Source organism: Nelusetta ayraudi, unplaced genomic scaffold (genome assembly GCF_046127955.1).
Source record: "Nelusetta ayraudi isolate G7.1 ecotype Tasmania unplaced genomic scaffold, CSIRO-AGI_Nayr_v1 ptg000084l, whole genome shotgun sequence".
Classification (NCBI taxonomy): domain Eukaryota; kingdom Metazoa; phylum Chordata; class Actinopteri; order Tetraodontiformes; family Monacanthidae; genus Nelusetta; species Nelusetta ayraudi.
Window position 1 is genome coordinate 4,375,001 of NW_027466134.1, and position 16,138 is coordinate 4,391,138.

At 46.8% G+C, this 16,138-nt stretch overlaps 1 protein-coding gene across 2 annotated transcripts in view; it reads right to left on the reverse strand.

Moving 5' to 3' along the window:
- The window catches only part of slc22a23 (solute carrier family 22 member 23), a 27,827-nt gene extending 20,622 nt beyond the window's left edge, over positions 1-7,205 (reverse strand). The window contains exons 1-4 of one of the 2 annotated variants that reach the window (XM_076045344.1): positions 6,671-7,205; positions 6,100-6,609; positions 4,047-4,150; positions 2,258-2,412 (exon numbers count right to left, since the gene is read on the reverse strand). In XM_076045344.1, coding sequence (XP_075901459.1) covers positions 2,258-2,412; positions 4,047-4,150; positions 6,100-6,531 — 691 coding nt within the window. In that variant the 5' untranslated portion in view covers positions 6,532-6,609; positions 6,671-7,205. The remainder of the gene's footprint in view (positions 1-2,257; positions 2,413-4,046; positions 4,151-6,099; positions 6,610-6,670) is intronic. The other variant, XM_076045345.1, reaches the window with a different exon arrangement.
- Between the last annotated feature and the right edge of the window lie 8,933 nt (positions 7,206-16,138).

The following is a 16,138-nucleotide window of genomic DNA, read 5'->3' on the forward strand; positions in this document are numbered from 1 at the left end:
TGGTAATTAACATTTAGTGTAAATTCTGGTGCTCACTGCTGCCGTCGGTGTTTCAGCGTGTGAAGAACATGTGGCTCTCTTCTAGACTCAGCTGCTCAGCTTTAAGGCTGCGCATCAGCATAATGGCGCTTCGCATGCTGGCAGCGCAGCCAACGATTTTCTCTTGATTCGCACACGGCCTTTTTTTTCTTCTTCTTCTTCTTCTTGCGGAACCAGCGAGTGACTTACGGCCTCACGCATCAGTTACTGCTAAGATGACTGCGCTCAGGCAAAACAGGACTTGAGAGGGTGAAGGTCAAACGCGGTGGTCGATGCGACTGAAGCACCGTTTGCTCTCTTTTCTCCTCGTGTCAGTCGCCCACTGACTTTGTGTGATTGCTGCTGTGCCTTCGGTCTATCAGGGTTTTTTTTTTTCACAATCTTGCCACGTCTCCAAAATGGAAGCCAAATCATTCCAGCAAAAACGGCTCCGGAAGCTCAATGTTATCTGATCCCTGTCGGCCTTGGACAATGGAGCCCCTGCCGAGATTCCTCCAATCTGCATTTGAATTCACGTCAAATTAAAACGAGTTCTCTAATGCAGCCTCCTACTCACGTAGTGAAGCTCAAAATCAACTCGTTTGAAACGAGGCAGCAACGGCGAGGACGAAGGTCGTATTTACTGCAGAATGGATTTTTATCCTGAAGGAACCAATGCAACAGGAGCCAGTCGTGGTGGCAATGACTGAAAACTGTCTGCACTGCAGGTAAACCAAGTCGTGAAGGCTTTATCGTCATGATTTATGCAAGTAGTTCTGGCTCTATGTTTGCTTAAGAATTCTGAAGACTGTTTGCCCTTCTGCATTTGATTAATATTGATGACAGTTTGCGTGTATTGAGAGCTCAATGAAACCACTGAACAATCTTGAACAATGTGTAGCTATGGCTTCAGATAGACAGACAGACAGATAGACAGAATATTCTATGTTGTTGTTTACTTTAACGATCTCTCTAACAGAAGAAGCCTGAAATTGACTTAACCAATACCAGATATATAAGCTTACATCACACGTAAGCAATTGAACATAGACCACCGAGCCAGTAGACTGGAAGCAGCAAAACTAAAATGAGGTTTGATGAGGTCTGAATGTCTCAACAGAAGAAGAAGAAGCTTTAAAAAAAAAAAAAATGAATATAAGGGAGGTAAAAGTGTAACTTCTCCATTAACTAACTATGTACATGATGATGATAAAGCATCTCAATGCAAGACTCAATCCTGCCAGCGATGACTGACACTCCATCACGATAAGAAGAGACAATCATGACTTCCTTCAGGGATGTCTCTCATCTGCCGCCACCCATTACACTTTTTAATCCCGTTACACTGTTCCTCTCACACCTTCAGTCAGAGCACCGACCCAGACGCTACCGTCTCCCTGGAAGCCTCCATTTTGCGTGTTTGTTTTTCTCTCTCTTTCTTTCTTCTAAGCGGTTTAGCTGAGATTTATCAGGACCTCCCGCCGAGGGGCACAACAGTCTGAAGCCGTCAGCCGAGCTAAAAGTCTGCTGCCCTCATCCCGGCCCTAATGTGGCTCTAATCTCCCAGTGGCCTGGCCAGCCAGGGTGGGAGGGGGATTGGCAATGAAAAAAAAAAAAAAAAAAAAAAAAAGGGTGGGAGGTGGGGGGGCCGTAACGAAAGAAAGAGCATTCAGAGTGACGTCACAAACATCTCGGCCAGGAACGAGTGAACGAAGCCACAGGAGGGAGAGAGGAAAACACTCCAGACAGAAGCAAGCGATGCTTTTCACTCACTCTGTCATTACTGACAACAACTGGGCCAAGAGGAACGTTAATATTGTGATTTGCATGAGTGAAATCTCAAATATGGATCTTGGTTGTCTGGATGAAGCCGCTCTGCCAGTACCAGGAAAATATGTGCGACGAATTTGAAAGCGGTATTTCAAAAAAAAAAAAAGTGAAAATTGAAGCATTTAAGACGTAAAAATACACAAAAGAACTCAAAAGTAGCACGATGCCGCAATGAATTATCCATCAAATTGCTTTGAGTGTGTTGTTTTGTGATTCAAGGGGAAGCCAAGAGGAGTTCTGCTTTCCTCGACTCCCTCCAAGGATCCAACCCGGCCAGGCAGCACAAATAAAGCAGAGACTGCAAATGAGACATCAGGCTTGTGGTGTTGAAAGCAGAAATGAAGAGCAGACAGGAGGAGGAGGAAGAGGAGGAGGAGGAGGAGGAGGAGGAAGTGAGGCAAGTACTTACTGAGCACGTAGAGGGAGAGAGCGAGGCCCGCCAAGCAGAAACCCTCAAAGAAGCGCAAGGTGCTGAACATGGTGACGTTTACAGAGAAGGCAACACTCAGACCAAACACCAGCATGAAAAGCACCGAAATAATCAACACAGGGTGCCGACCGAACCTTCGGAAAAAAACAGAGAGAGAGAGAGAGAGAGAGAGAGAGAGAGAGAGAGGGGAGTGGGAGAGAGAGAGAGGCAGAGAGGTGGAAGCAGAAGTGTTTAGCAACTCTCACAGAATGACTGAAGCAGCTTTTTGATGTTGAACCGGGTGAATGAGCCACGCAGCCATTGTTTCCTCTCGGCCTCGGCCGCCTCCCTGGCTTTCAGGGGGGTCAGTGGGTCAGTGAGGCGGGTCGGCGGCTGAGGTCGGCACTGAGGCCCGGTCCGTTTCCTTACATTGTTAGCACAGTCACTGATCCTAAACACAATGCAGGGGATTTTTTTCCCACGAGCCGACTCGTGCTCGCTGCAGATGTGACAGCAGTCAGTCAGACAGAAACTGACACCTGCGTGATCAAGTCATTGGAAATATCCTACCTGCCAATTGCTTTCCAATATGTCATAAAAACGCATTGTGTTTGAAAAAAAGAGGGAACTTGCGTATATTGTATAACAATGTCACGCTGGAAAATAAGTGGAAAATAAATCTTATTTGCTGCGTGAAGGGTCTGATTTTTTTTTTAAGGTTTGCGTGCAGACAAATGGACACAAACGTCTGCTGATTCATGCGCTGATTGATGGCGACGCTGATCTACCATGTGGCCGCAATGAGGGGGGATGAACGCAAGGAGTCCACTCAGCGCTTCTGGCTTAATGAATACGGAGATACCAGCGTTTCTGACACAAACTGACAGAAATTATTCAGCGGTTGCACTGTGAGACAGAGACTGCACCAGAGCTGAAACCGACCGCGGCCGTTATTTTATTTTTTATTTTTTTAATTTCGCGCCTTTGAAATGCAGGTGTGAACTTTGCACCAAACACTGGCTGCACGTGGGCCAGCCGACGCCGGCATGAAGCTGCAGCAGTCCTCAGTTAAATCGGGCGGCCTCGACCACTCTTGGCGCATTGCAATCTTAGCGAACCAATAAGACGGGCACTCTGTGAGCGTGCGTGCAGTTTAGCAGCTCTCAGACTTCAGATTTGAGTAAATCAGCCCCCAAGAATGAGTGGAAACAGCTGCTGGTTCAATTCACATTGTACCATCACCCTGTACGGCCGATGATTATTTACATCATGACACATTATTACAAAAATGATAGAACTTTTTGTGTCAAGTTGTTCTTTTTTTTCGTTCTTTTTTTAATAATCAAACTGATTGAAATCCTTATGAAAACATCAAGATGAGGGGCAGCAGCAGCAGTGGCTCTTCAGGACCGAGGTCTTCAAAGCAGCTCATCGTATCTCAGTTGATCTTTGTTAGGGGTAAATTGTTGACTAGTGATTCATTTATGGAAAACGTGCCCCTGAATGTCCACATGGGCTGAGTTTGAGAAAAGTCAGTCAACCAGTCGTATAAAGTTGCCCATTGGTGTCCCATTGGACTGAAAAATTGATAACCTAACTGAACTGTTGGGCCTCCAACAACATCTACTGGCCAAAACATGTTTGTATTGTGTCATTTTAACCTTGAACTAATGTATTCAACCCAAAGAACCCAGAAGATTTTTTTTTTCCTCCCCAATTGAAACATTTTGCAGTTGAACATGAAAACTGAATGATTTTCAGAAGCACAAGACAGAGACCCGCGGCTTACCAGTCAGCCATGACACCCATCACTAGGTAGCCAACTATGGATCCCACCAGCAGGGAGAACTTGGCGATGTGCACCTTCCAGGCCGAGTCGCACACCAGCTTCCACTGCAAGCAGACGAGAACATTTGTCAACTCTTAAAACAGTTTGAAATCGCGTCCGCGAGGCTGAGACTAACTCACCGTCTGGATAATTCATGAGCCCTGATGAGCGTGCCAACAGACGCCTCTGAAATATTCAAATGAACATCTCTAAAGAAGGAAGCAAGTGTGTGTGTGTGTGTGTGTGTGTGTGTGTGTTTGTGTGAGACGGAGAGGTTGTCGTTGTGTGAGCGAATGTGGGCGCGCGTCTATAATAACCCAAATCGATAGTTCCGCTTTTTTTTTCCCTGTGAGCTCCATGGGTCAGCGCACACAGCACGCGGCTGCAGCACTCAGCAGCTGAAACTCAGCCAAGGACACACATGTGCTTGCACAATGTGTGTACCTCTGCGCTGCAACCCTCGCAGTGTCTCCCGCAGTGAAGCCGGGCAATTTAACCGTGTATGAAAATACAGTGTGTGGCGACGATTTGGAGGAATCCCCCGCTGAGAAGTCAAGCATCCGAGCAGAGGGAGGCGATGGTGGCTTGAGACTGATGTGGTGATGGCAATGGAGGAACAGCCAGCCAGCAGTTTTTTTCAAAATTGGTCCATCACGTGCGCCATGGTTGTCAGGATACACTACACAACTCACCACCGGTATGGAGAAAAACTATCAAGAGCTGCCTGAATGAGCTTTGCACAAAAATGTAAGGGTTGCATCATCATCAGAATTAGGTGTGTGGTCGGTTTGATCGGGTCGTGGCTTTGTGAGCATTTTCCCAATAATATAGAAAATATTTCTTTACTAGACTTAATATAAAGTGGGCTAGCATTTTAATTTTTGTGGAATGAATTTAGGTTGCGGCTTCATGATAAAGGGGGGAAAAAAAATGTGGGTCCTGACTTGAGACTCCACCAGTTGAGAACCAACTGGTATGAAAACCCAAAGCCGCCACAGTATCTGTTCCTTGACCACTTCAAGTCCTGGTGGTGGCAGTCTTGGGGTTGTGGTGATAACCCAAATACGCAGGATAATCTCAACATCTTGTTCTCCTCATCCAGGGAATGGATGCTATTTTTACCGCTGCCGCCACCGAGAAGCGTCACTGACTCACGTTAACTCCCCGGGCCGTGCGAGAAGAAAGACAATTTTCACTGGAGTGCGACGACTTTGGGGAATCATCAGAGCGCGCAGTCCCACCGCCAAACTCCTCACAAGTTGGGTTAAAATTTCAGCCTAGCCTAGTTCGTATTTTTAGAAAGAAAGACGCACTTTATGTCTTTTCTCTTCAATTCACATAAGCCGGCTGTTTAGTTTCATTATTTTGAGGACGAGGGAGACGTCTGTGCTCGCGAATATCTTGTAAAACTGAGGAAGAAAACACCACCAACACCAAAGGTCATTAGATGCTGTGTGGAGTCCTTCACGGCCCTTTACATCGGACGGACGCGTCGCTCTACATTCACCCAATCAGGGCATCGGCCAACCATGATGCTCAATGCTATGTACATTTCCCCTCCCCGGTGCCGCGATTGTATCGGCTTCTGCTCCCCTACAGTTACAGTTGACACCGTTCAGTGGCTGCTGCCCTGGAACCACGCCGAGGTGTCAGAGAAAGAGCAGCTGACGCCGAGGTGAAGCTTCTAATGGGACGCAGCGCAGAACAAAGAGTGAATCTGCTTTCTGTTTGCCCTGCTGATGCTCCATTGTTTCTGCATTAGCGGCGGAGATACAATGCCTTAATTCCACCACTGCCCCGTTGTCTGACAACGCGCACAAACGCACGCACGCACGCACGTATTGAGGTCAGTGGGTGACTTGTTAATCAGGTGATGCTGCTCAGACTCGGTGATGGTTGAGGACGCGGCATGCAGCTGCTGCTGCTGCTGCTGTGGAGGATGAGGATGATGAAGAGGATGAAGAAGAGGATGATGGTGAATCTTTCAGCAGGTCTATCTGGGCAAACTCGTTACCTTGGTAACAACATTCTGACTGAGTCCCGTCTGCAGCTCCAGCCTCCACTCCTTGCAGGCGCACAGCATCGCTCCGCCGTCGCCGTCCTCCTCCGCCTCCTCCTCCCCGGTGCCGTTGGCCCGGAGCTGCTGCGGCAGCCGCGGCGGCGGCAGCAGCGACGCGGTCCAGTTGCTGTGATTGGCGGCGGGCAGCACGCAAGTGCCGTTGGGCTGCGCCAGCAGGAAGTAGTCTGAGAACTGGCTGAAGCCGATGAACAGCGCCGGGATCCAGGTCAGCAGGACGAGCTGCTTCTGGTGCCGGCCGAAGCCCCCCAGGGACGGCAGCACCGAGCCGTCGACGTGCGGCAGCAGCCGCGGCACCGGCTGCTGCTCCAGCGGGGCGAAGCCGTTCTCCGGCGGGCGGTCGTGCGCCTCCGGCCGGCCGGCTGCCATCACGACCCGGCCACAAAGAGAACAGCAGCAGCTGGGCGCAGCGGCGAAGTCGCCGTTGTTGTTGCCGTGCGTCTGCTTCTGCGTTTTAAAGCCTCACAAAGAAACACAAATGGGGAGGGGGGTGCGGGGGGGATCCCACCAGATGGAAATGAAACCAAATCAACCAATCCAAGTGCGCTCAGGTATCCACAGAGGTTCCGAATCACCAGGCGGGGGTCCTCCTCACGGGGTCTGGCAGCGACCAGGGGGTGTCCGAGTGAAGGGGCCGGGTCAGGAGCAGCGGGCTGTGCAGCGGGTCCCGGTGTGGAGTGCTGGGCTCGGACAGCAGGCGCTCACATGCATTGTATTCCATGAGTCCAGCAGCGGGTTCCATCCATGAGAAAGCGGCACTCGAGCGGGTCTCAACCGGGGTTCCAGGCCTCCCCGGTGCTGCTGCTTGCTGCTCCTCCTCCTCCTCCTCTCCGAGCACCTACCACCGCTGCTTCACCTGGATGAGCTCCACAGGTCTCATACCTGTCCGGACCGTGACCTCCTGCCGGAGCCCATCGCGACCAGCGCTCCCAGTCCCAATCCCAGTCCCAATCCCAGGGGGTTGGGGGTGTTCCGGGGCTTCTGTGGCAGCGAGTTCCGGAGGCAGTTGTGATGCTTCCACCGCTGCTGCTGCTGCTGCTGCTGCTGCTCGGGTCGCCGCCGTCTAGTCAATGGGACACGGTGCCAGAGAGAGAGATAGAGGGGGGGGGGGGGGGGGGGGGGGGGGGGTGGAGGGTCTCGGAGCTGGAGGGGATGGAGGAGAAGCTCCGCCCTCCCTTGGTGGCGCTATTCGCTGCGATTGGAGGGCGCCGGCAAGGACGACTGCACCAGCAGCGACGGGCATCTGCAGGCAACAATAATCCCCTTTGTGTCGTCGCTGCCCCCCCTCCACTGGAGATCTGCACGCCGCTTTATTTTATTTATGCGCTGCTCATCGATGAATTAAGGTTTTGTTGTTGTTGTTGTTTTGTTTTGTTTTATGGACGATATTGCTGCAAAAATGTGCACCGGTAAACACGCTGACTCTGTTTTGCGTCACTGATTTTTTTTTTTTTTTTTTTTTTTTTTTTTTTTTACGTAGCCACCATATAAATAGGCAGCGTTGGTTGGTGGATTAAGGACACAATGGGAGGATGTGAGGATCCCCCCCCCCTTTTTTTTTTTAGATGTAGCACCGCTTATCCGCCACGCAGGGGCGCCAAAAACAGCCATTACAATCATTACGATCAGTTTTTCCTGTTTAAATAATAATCGTACGATCGAACGATAATCAACGAGTATTTATGCCTCTACGAGGCAGTATAGGCATAAATACCTTGCCATGTAACTCTGCTGTGTTGTACAGTGACGCACTGGATGCAGTGGTGCTGACAGACTGGTGCCCGTTTGTGTGGCTGCAGCTGAATGACCTTGAGATTTTAGTGAGCGGCTGATTTTGGTTCCACAACAGAGACAACTGCACTTGGATTTGATTTGATTAATAGAGTGCGTGTGTTTATATGCGTGTCTTCGCGGCTGGTGTTGTGACCCTTCCTTATTTACTGGTTTGCAAGCTCAGGAAAAAAAGGGTTGTTCTGCGCAGACACGCACTACCTGTCAAAGGTTTGCACACACACTTCTGATGTAATGGTTTTTCTTTCATTGTCATGACTGTTTACATTGTGGAGTGTCACTCAAGGCATCAAAACTATGAATGAACACGTATGGAAAATGTATAAAACAATAACTGAAACAAGTTTTAGATTTTAGACCATCTAGAATAGCCCCCCTTTAAATAAAATATATACAAAAACGCATATTCAGGTGTTGAACTTTTTTTTTTTTTGACTGCTAGTGTACTTTGGTTGATAAAGATATTGAAGAGCTCTCCGAAAGAACACAACCTTGGCATGGTGAGGTATGGGCATGGCATGGATGGAAGGAACATAACCTTTCATTTGAGAGTGCGACTTTTTCATTTGCTTGCCACAGTAGCTGTGCAGGAAATTCATTGGCGCTCATATCTGCGCGCTTTCTATTCTATTCGCACAAGTTGAGGCCAATACCAGTGTGTGATGTGTCAGTGCCAACCACACCCACAACGCACTGCATACCAAAAGCTGGTTCACACACAAAGACACGTTTCACGGAATTGTTTTTTTTTTTTTTTTTGTCAGGTCCTGTTCAAAAGCAAAGATCTACTAACTGTTAAGAGGCAAGTTAAGCAAGTTAATGCTAAGCCTGCTGTTTCAGCATTATTTCAGCTCAAATAATTGTGTGATTATAGAGTATTTCAAACATTTTTCTGTCTGTGTGAATTTTGCAAAGTTATTTTCTCCTTCATTATTCTTTTTTTGTAAAAAAAAAAAAACTGCAATTGCACACAGACTTTCCGCTAATCTGTTGTTTTCAGGCACATCGATCATCATTAAAAAGATGAAGATAAAGTACTCGGATATGAACAGCAGCTGTTCATCAGTTGTGTTTCACGCTTTCACCGAACAGTTTAGGCCGAGAGGTAAATCAGGGCTGTCAAACCCAACTGCAAAAGAGCCATCCCTAAATAGAAACAGATTAGGATTTAAAATATCACAGTAGCTGGGATGTGAAGGGTCTTGATTAGCATTGGGACTGTGTGCGTGCGTGCCTGCGCGTGCCTGTGTGTGTGTGTGTGTGTGTGTGTGTGTGTGTGTGTGTGTGTATGGGGGAGGAAGGGGAAGAGGAGGTGTTTAAATGTCCAGTTGGCATGGGTTTGAGAGACAGAGGATTAGATTATTACTTCATGTCTAAATATGAATTCCCTGCCGCATCTGTGAAGGAAACTGAGGGTTAAGATATCCAAAATAAAAGATCTGCTCTTCTGTAAAAGCTGGTGGACCAGCCATTGACTGCACCGCAACCAGTGACTGCACTGCGACCAGTCACCAGGGGGCGGTCAAGATATTTTGGCTCTGCTTTTGGGTAGCGATCAAGTTGAAAATGGGTAAAGATTAGTGTGATGTTGGCACACTCACAAACTCTCTCACTGGGACTTTAAAAGAAGCTTTAGAGAGTAACAAGTAACGAAAGCGTCTTCCTGGTTTCGGAACCGGTGGCCGCAGTACAGCAGAACAGAGTCGGGGGGAGGTTAAAATACTACTGAGCGACTACCGGACCACCGGACTACCAGACAAGGGCCACAACAGCCGGGGTGGAGCGAATAGATAAAATGTTGGAGGTCTGCTCAGCCACATGGAAGCAATTCACTGCCAACCAGGTCAGCGAGCAACTGGATGGAGAGACGCCCTCCACTCGGCCACAGCAACTTTCCAATACTTGTAGGAGGACTGTGGGTGCAGTGGGACTACGAGCAACTTTCATTCTTTAGGCCATTTGGAACGTAAGGCTGTTGTCTCATGGACGATCTGCTGCAACTCAACCCTAAATACAGGAGCCGTTTTCAGGTCTCTGGTCTTGACCCACTGACTCCCAGACATGGGACCCTTCCTTTTACTCAACATGGACTGTACACTTCCACAATTGCATCTACGGGCAGCATATTCAGCTTTTGGCCAACTTGACACACGTTTCACACACTGCACCTTTAAGCCTGGAATGAGAGAATTTTTCTGTGAGGAGGTGGAGCATCTGTCTCTGTGAGAGAGACCAGTGACCCAGATTGGTACAGGTGTCATCTGATCGTTCCTCTCTCTCTCTCTCTCTCTCCCTCTCTCCCTCTCTCTACCCCTGGGGGACATATCCATGTCATCCTGCCACACAGGTACGTCTCTGTCACGGACGCAGGGTTCGAGGTAGCGCTTAACTCAGACAGTGCTGCACACAACCGACAGACATATTCTTCTTGGTAGAAGCTCCTTTGATATAAGTGGGTGAGTTACAATTTCAGCACTGATGTCACCCAATGTGACAAAAAAACAAAAAAAACAAACCTGATGAGATGCAAGTAGCTGCTGTTGGAAGCGAGCACAGAGCAGCTCTCAGTTCTGCTGGCACAGTCACCGCTTTCACCTTCGATAATAAAAATCCCCTCAAGCCTTGAATGGGCCTCGTCTTTCCTTGCCTGTACTCATTATCACTGTCACTCCCGATCACACACACACACACACACACACACACACACACACACACACACACACACACACACACACAAACTTGTGCACTAGAGGCCTGGAAACTCAGCAGCACTAAATCACACAGGCCCAGACAGAACCCATCTAGTTGTTTTTCTCCCTGAACATGATAGTTTTGTTTTTTTTTTTTTTAAGAATTCACTGACATGTAACAGGAAGGGAATCACCCCCCTGCTATTGACTGCATAGAGGATTTTGTGATCTTGCATGTCCAGATTGGAAATATACAGGTACTACACGAAAAATGAGAATATCAAGTAAAAGTTGTTTTATTTTGGCAATTTAACATAAAAGATGAAAGCAACACATTTTATTGAGCCATTCCACGCAAATTGACATCTCAAGCAGTTCCTTGTTGTAACTTTGCTGATTAAGATTTTCAGCTTATTAAAACCACAAAGCCACAAAGTCAGAAAATGAGAATACTGTGAAAAGCTTCAGTTTTGTAGCTTCAAAGAGTCCAAAGAATCCAAAACCCCTGCAAAAGGCTCCTAAGCCTTTAGAAAGCCTGTGTTGGGTTGTTGGCTCAGAAGAGTTCACACATGGGGGAAACACAGCAACCTTCTCAGGAGATTCTAATGTTCTGGGTGGTACTGTACTGTTCTTGTGAGAGAGTTCAGGCCAGCGAGCCGCGTTTTCCTCATCATGGTTTTAAAATCTAGAAGATGTGCATTTACATCTTTGGGTCTGAGTTCTATAGACAAAGCATTTCAGACAACGTAAGACATCAAGTCCAATCCAAACACAGAACCACCCCTACTGCACAGGTGCAAACAAACAATAGGAGCACATGGTCTCCTCTGTCAAAGCCCTCGTTGGAAGTCGTGACTCTTCTCTGAGTGACTGTGTGTGTATTTGTGTACCTGTACTCGTGTGTGTCATTTCGTGTCTGGCTCCGCCCTAACACACACCCCAAAAGCCAGCGTCGGGATATTGAAAGTGTGGGAAAATATTACCGGCTTGCAAATCAAATTCAAATGATAGAGAACAAAATTCTAACAGTCTGGTTCAGGTTCTGTCGATCCTGTGATTAAAAAGCTTGCTGGGCTTCTTTCTCCTTTTCCTTGTCATTAGGTTTTGTTTCAAGCATTGTAATCATACAACACAACATATTATGCCCACAGTGCCTCTGTCATAGACACTAGACACCTTGCGACTGGCATTATTATGGGCTGCTATACCTGGCCTGGATCATACAGAGTTTGGTAAGAGGTAAAACAGAAGCAGCTGGAATTTTAAGTGCAACAACAGCCACCCTTCCACAAAGTGGCTGCTTTCTGCAGCTCCACCTCCACCAACCTCCACTGGAATGGAAAAGGAGGTTAACGCAGAGCCTTTGAACTGGGTCACTCAAGTTGGAACACTGTTGAGTTTTGAAGTTTGACCAAAGAAATGAAGCAGTTCAGTCAGCACAACTAGATACAATATCCTTGGTTTAACTTTGACTCATGCAACCACAGGCTTTAAACTGCAGTCTGTCGTTTCCCTGAAGGAATGAGAGGAATTGCAACACTTTGAGCATTTGTCATATATGTCATAGTGTGAAGCTCTGATGGTCTAAACATTCCACCCAGGACACTAATTTGCAGTGTTTTTTCCCTTGTGACAAAGGTTAAATGTTTCAATTGTGATTTGGCAACAACATTTCAAACAAGAACTATTTTAAAATGTATTCACTTCCTTAATTCCCACCTTCACTTCAACGGTTACCATTTAATTCCACTGGACACCTGAACGAGTCAGGAACCACTCAATTCCTGATGTGACCGGAATATGACTTTGCTTTCCACAAGTGGTGCTGGTGCAGGTGGAGACAAGGGTGTCACCTGCCCTGAGGCCGCTGAGCAGTGAAGACAGCAGAGCCGCACCCAAGACAGGCTTCATAACCAACTGTGCATGTGTTCCTCTTGGAAACCCCTTCATCAACGTCTCCTTAATAACTGGTGTTGCAGTACTGGAGGTTGGTCTGGGTCTCCAGGACCACTTTAAGGGTCTCGGACTCGGCTCAGAGATGTTGCTGCTCCATTTAGAAGCAAATTTGAATTTAAAAAAAGACACCGGTAATTTTTTTCTGTTTTGTTGTTACTTTTCTTTTATACATTAAGTCTTGGTCTGGTCTTGGTCTCGAACTCCAAATGTCTTGGTCTGGTCTTAATCTCGATACCCTCTAGTCTTGATAGTGTCTTGGTCTCGGACGGATGCCGTCTCGACTACAACACTTGATACGTAACACTAATTTTTTTTAACTTTTTGGGCGAGTGGTTCCATATGAGCCCATAATCACGAAATAGCCTCTTCTGTAATAACTGTAGAGATCCCAGCCAGCAGTAATGAGAACTCATTTGCAGTTTTTGAAAAATGGAAAGTGTGAGAAGACTATAGAGAGGGTTTACCAAAAAAATAAATAAAAAATCAATGCTCGCGGTGCCTCTATCTTTTTTTTTTTTTTTTTTTAAATCCTGTGAACAATTCTTTTAAGAGACTGCCACACCCTCATCATTATTGTCACATATAAACCCCATTTAATGCTGCCACTGAATCACCAAGGACTTTCCCTCCTTCTCATCTCTCTCTCTCTCTCTCTCTCTCGCTCTCTCTCTCTCTCTCTCTCTCATACACACACACACACACACACACACACACACACACACACACACACAAACAAACAGCTGGCAAGATCAGACATAACATAAACACTCTAACCCTAACTCCAGTTTAATCAGCGCCACCAGGGCTGTCAACACTTGTGAAGAGAGAGTTTGAGCCAAGACAGGGTTAAAACTGTTTGTTGCCGTTCAAAGTGTGGGTTCTCTGCCTTTAAACAATGTTAATTAATGTAAAAAGTGCGAAAGAGAAAACCACCCTTCCCTTTTATCTCAGCAGCCAGCAGGTGTGTTCAGGGTGCGGAGGCAGCGCCTGCCAAGGACCTGCCTGCACCTCCACTGTGGGAGGAAAGTAAATGTTGATCTCGGGGCGTTGGCTGTAAATTTTGATAAGTATCACCTACCAAATAGTCTGTTGGTTTTTTTTTAATCACAGAATGGGCATACAACGCATTTTTTTCTTTGTGAACAACAGCAACACATTTGTGTGTAAACCTATTTGATATAAAAAAGGCATCATCAGGAGGAAATACAACATTCAATCATTCACTCATTTTTCTGCACTCAGCTCTCACAGGGGTGCTGCACACGGTTCCAGCTGGGCAAATACAACACGATGGCCATATTGTGAAGATTCAGTTATAATACAATCGCATGCCTGTCAATCATAATTCATCAAAGTTTTGTCCAAAGCAAAAACACTACCAGTCAAAAGTTTGGACATGTTCTTCAGATTTCATGGTTTTTCTTTCATTTTCATGACTATTGACATTGTAGATTGTTATTACTCAAGGCATCAAGACTATGAATGAACACATGTGGAATATGTATTCAAAAAAATAACTCAAACAAGTTTTATATTTTAGATGATCTAGAATGGCAACCCTTCATATAAAATATGCAGTATTTAGGTATTTAACATTTTGTTCTTTTGCCACGTTAATCCACATATCTTGCTCATATATTTGATGTCTTCAGTGCGTATCTACAGTGTAGAAAGCAGCAAAGATAAAGAAGAAACGGGTGCATTCAATCTTGACTGCTAGTGTAGAGCATTGCCAGAAAAGGCCCAAAGGTTTCCGGCTGAGGTGAGCACTTTGCGTGCAGAGCTCAAGATCCCAGGCTGGGAGGGACAGGATTGTGTGGAACGTTCATCAAGGAACTGTGAGATTTCAAGCTTCGCTTGGAAAAACAGCCATAAGCCGAAAAAAACCACAGAGCAACAAGCGTCATCTTGACTGAGACTGAAGGTCTGGAACTGCTCCTGTTGCTCTGTGCGAGTGAAAATGACCAGGAAATAAAACCTTATGAATGTCTTTTTTATTCCCTGTGACACCATCCCAGATTTTCATAACCTGTACCTGAAGTGTTCAGGCGTCTGCCTCTGCTGCACCCCCCCACCCCGCCCCACCCCACCCCGCCTCCCCCTGCAACGCAATATGTCAGGCAAACCCATAAAAGTTTGCAAGCCTTATCCTGTCTCCAGACAGCAGGAATGAAAAGGAGCTAGGAGGGGCACATCAGACTACGCCTAAGACACACGCCCCAGAAATATCCTTGAGGGCAATTCATTCAATCAGTCAGTCAGTGTTTGGTGTGAAAGGATGTTGTGCATCAAAGTGAACCTACAAAGGCCATTACAATCCCCGACGCCTGCGATGGTGCAGTCACTCTCCCGGTAGCAGTCAACTCACTAAACCATGTGCATACATACTAGTGTTGCAGTCAAGACGGCACCAACCCAGACCAAGACATTATCAAGACCAGAGAGTATCGAGATTGAGACCAGACCAAGACCAAGACTTTATATATCAAAGAAAAACAATAATAATCATCATCATCAAGCAGGGTGTCACACTGGGTGTCACAAACAGAGCGTAAAACAGCAGCAGCTGGATTATTTGGTTATTATCGTGTTATCATCGTGTCATTACAGTGTTGATCAAAAATCCAGAGTCCGTCCAGTCCGAGTTCAAGATGAGACCGAGACCTTCAAAAAGTGGTCTGGAGACCAAGACCAATCTCCACCACTACACCAACTAATACATACACACACAGACACACACGGTGACGCCTGAGCTGTCAAAGCTGAAAAATTTTAAACACCATTCGTTACTTTAAAAGAGAAAGCAGCAGCAAGGAATTTTGTGGAGGGAAAAAAAAACAGGGAGGGAAAAAAAACAGGTGTGGATCAGTGTGTGTGTGTGTGTAGGCAAAGGCCATCTATGTGTTTTGCCACTGGGGAAAGGGTTTGGTAAGGAGGGAGCACACAATAAAGCAGTTGTGAAACCTTTATGCCAAAATTGCCGACTGTGAGCTGAGCAAAAGGAAAAAAAACGAAGTGACGGCGTCTCCCACACCTGCAATTAAGTTTGAAAACAAAACCACACGCTGCCAAAAACACCCACGCAACTTAGCTCTGCTACTTTCACTCATGATCAACACTGTCGAGCTCACTTGCGTACAAGCAGATGCTACATTCCTCAGAGGCTACCGAGTTTATGGGACAATAAAGCCGTCGGGTGAGGAGACTGACTTATGCACCGCCTGGGTTCAAGTTCATGCAGACATATTGCTATTAGCACGAAATGCATTCAGACCCATTAGTAGCTTTGGACGGTGAGAAGCAGTCGGAGCACCCAGAGAGAAACCCACAGACACAGGCACAACATGCAAACTCCACACAGAAAGGTACTGGGATTGCACTCGAAACTTCCTAGCTGTAACTGCACCACCTCACCACCAGGTTGGCCTTGCACTGATTGAGGTGGAGGTGGCTGGACTTTTGCCATTAAAGACCATGTGATCAGACACTTCCTCAGCAATAGTTTGATGTAAAACAAGGTCGTTTACAAGTCCTGAATT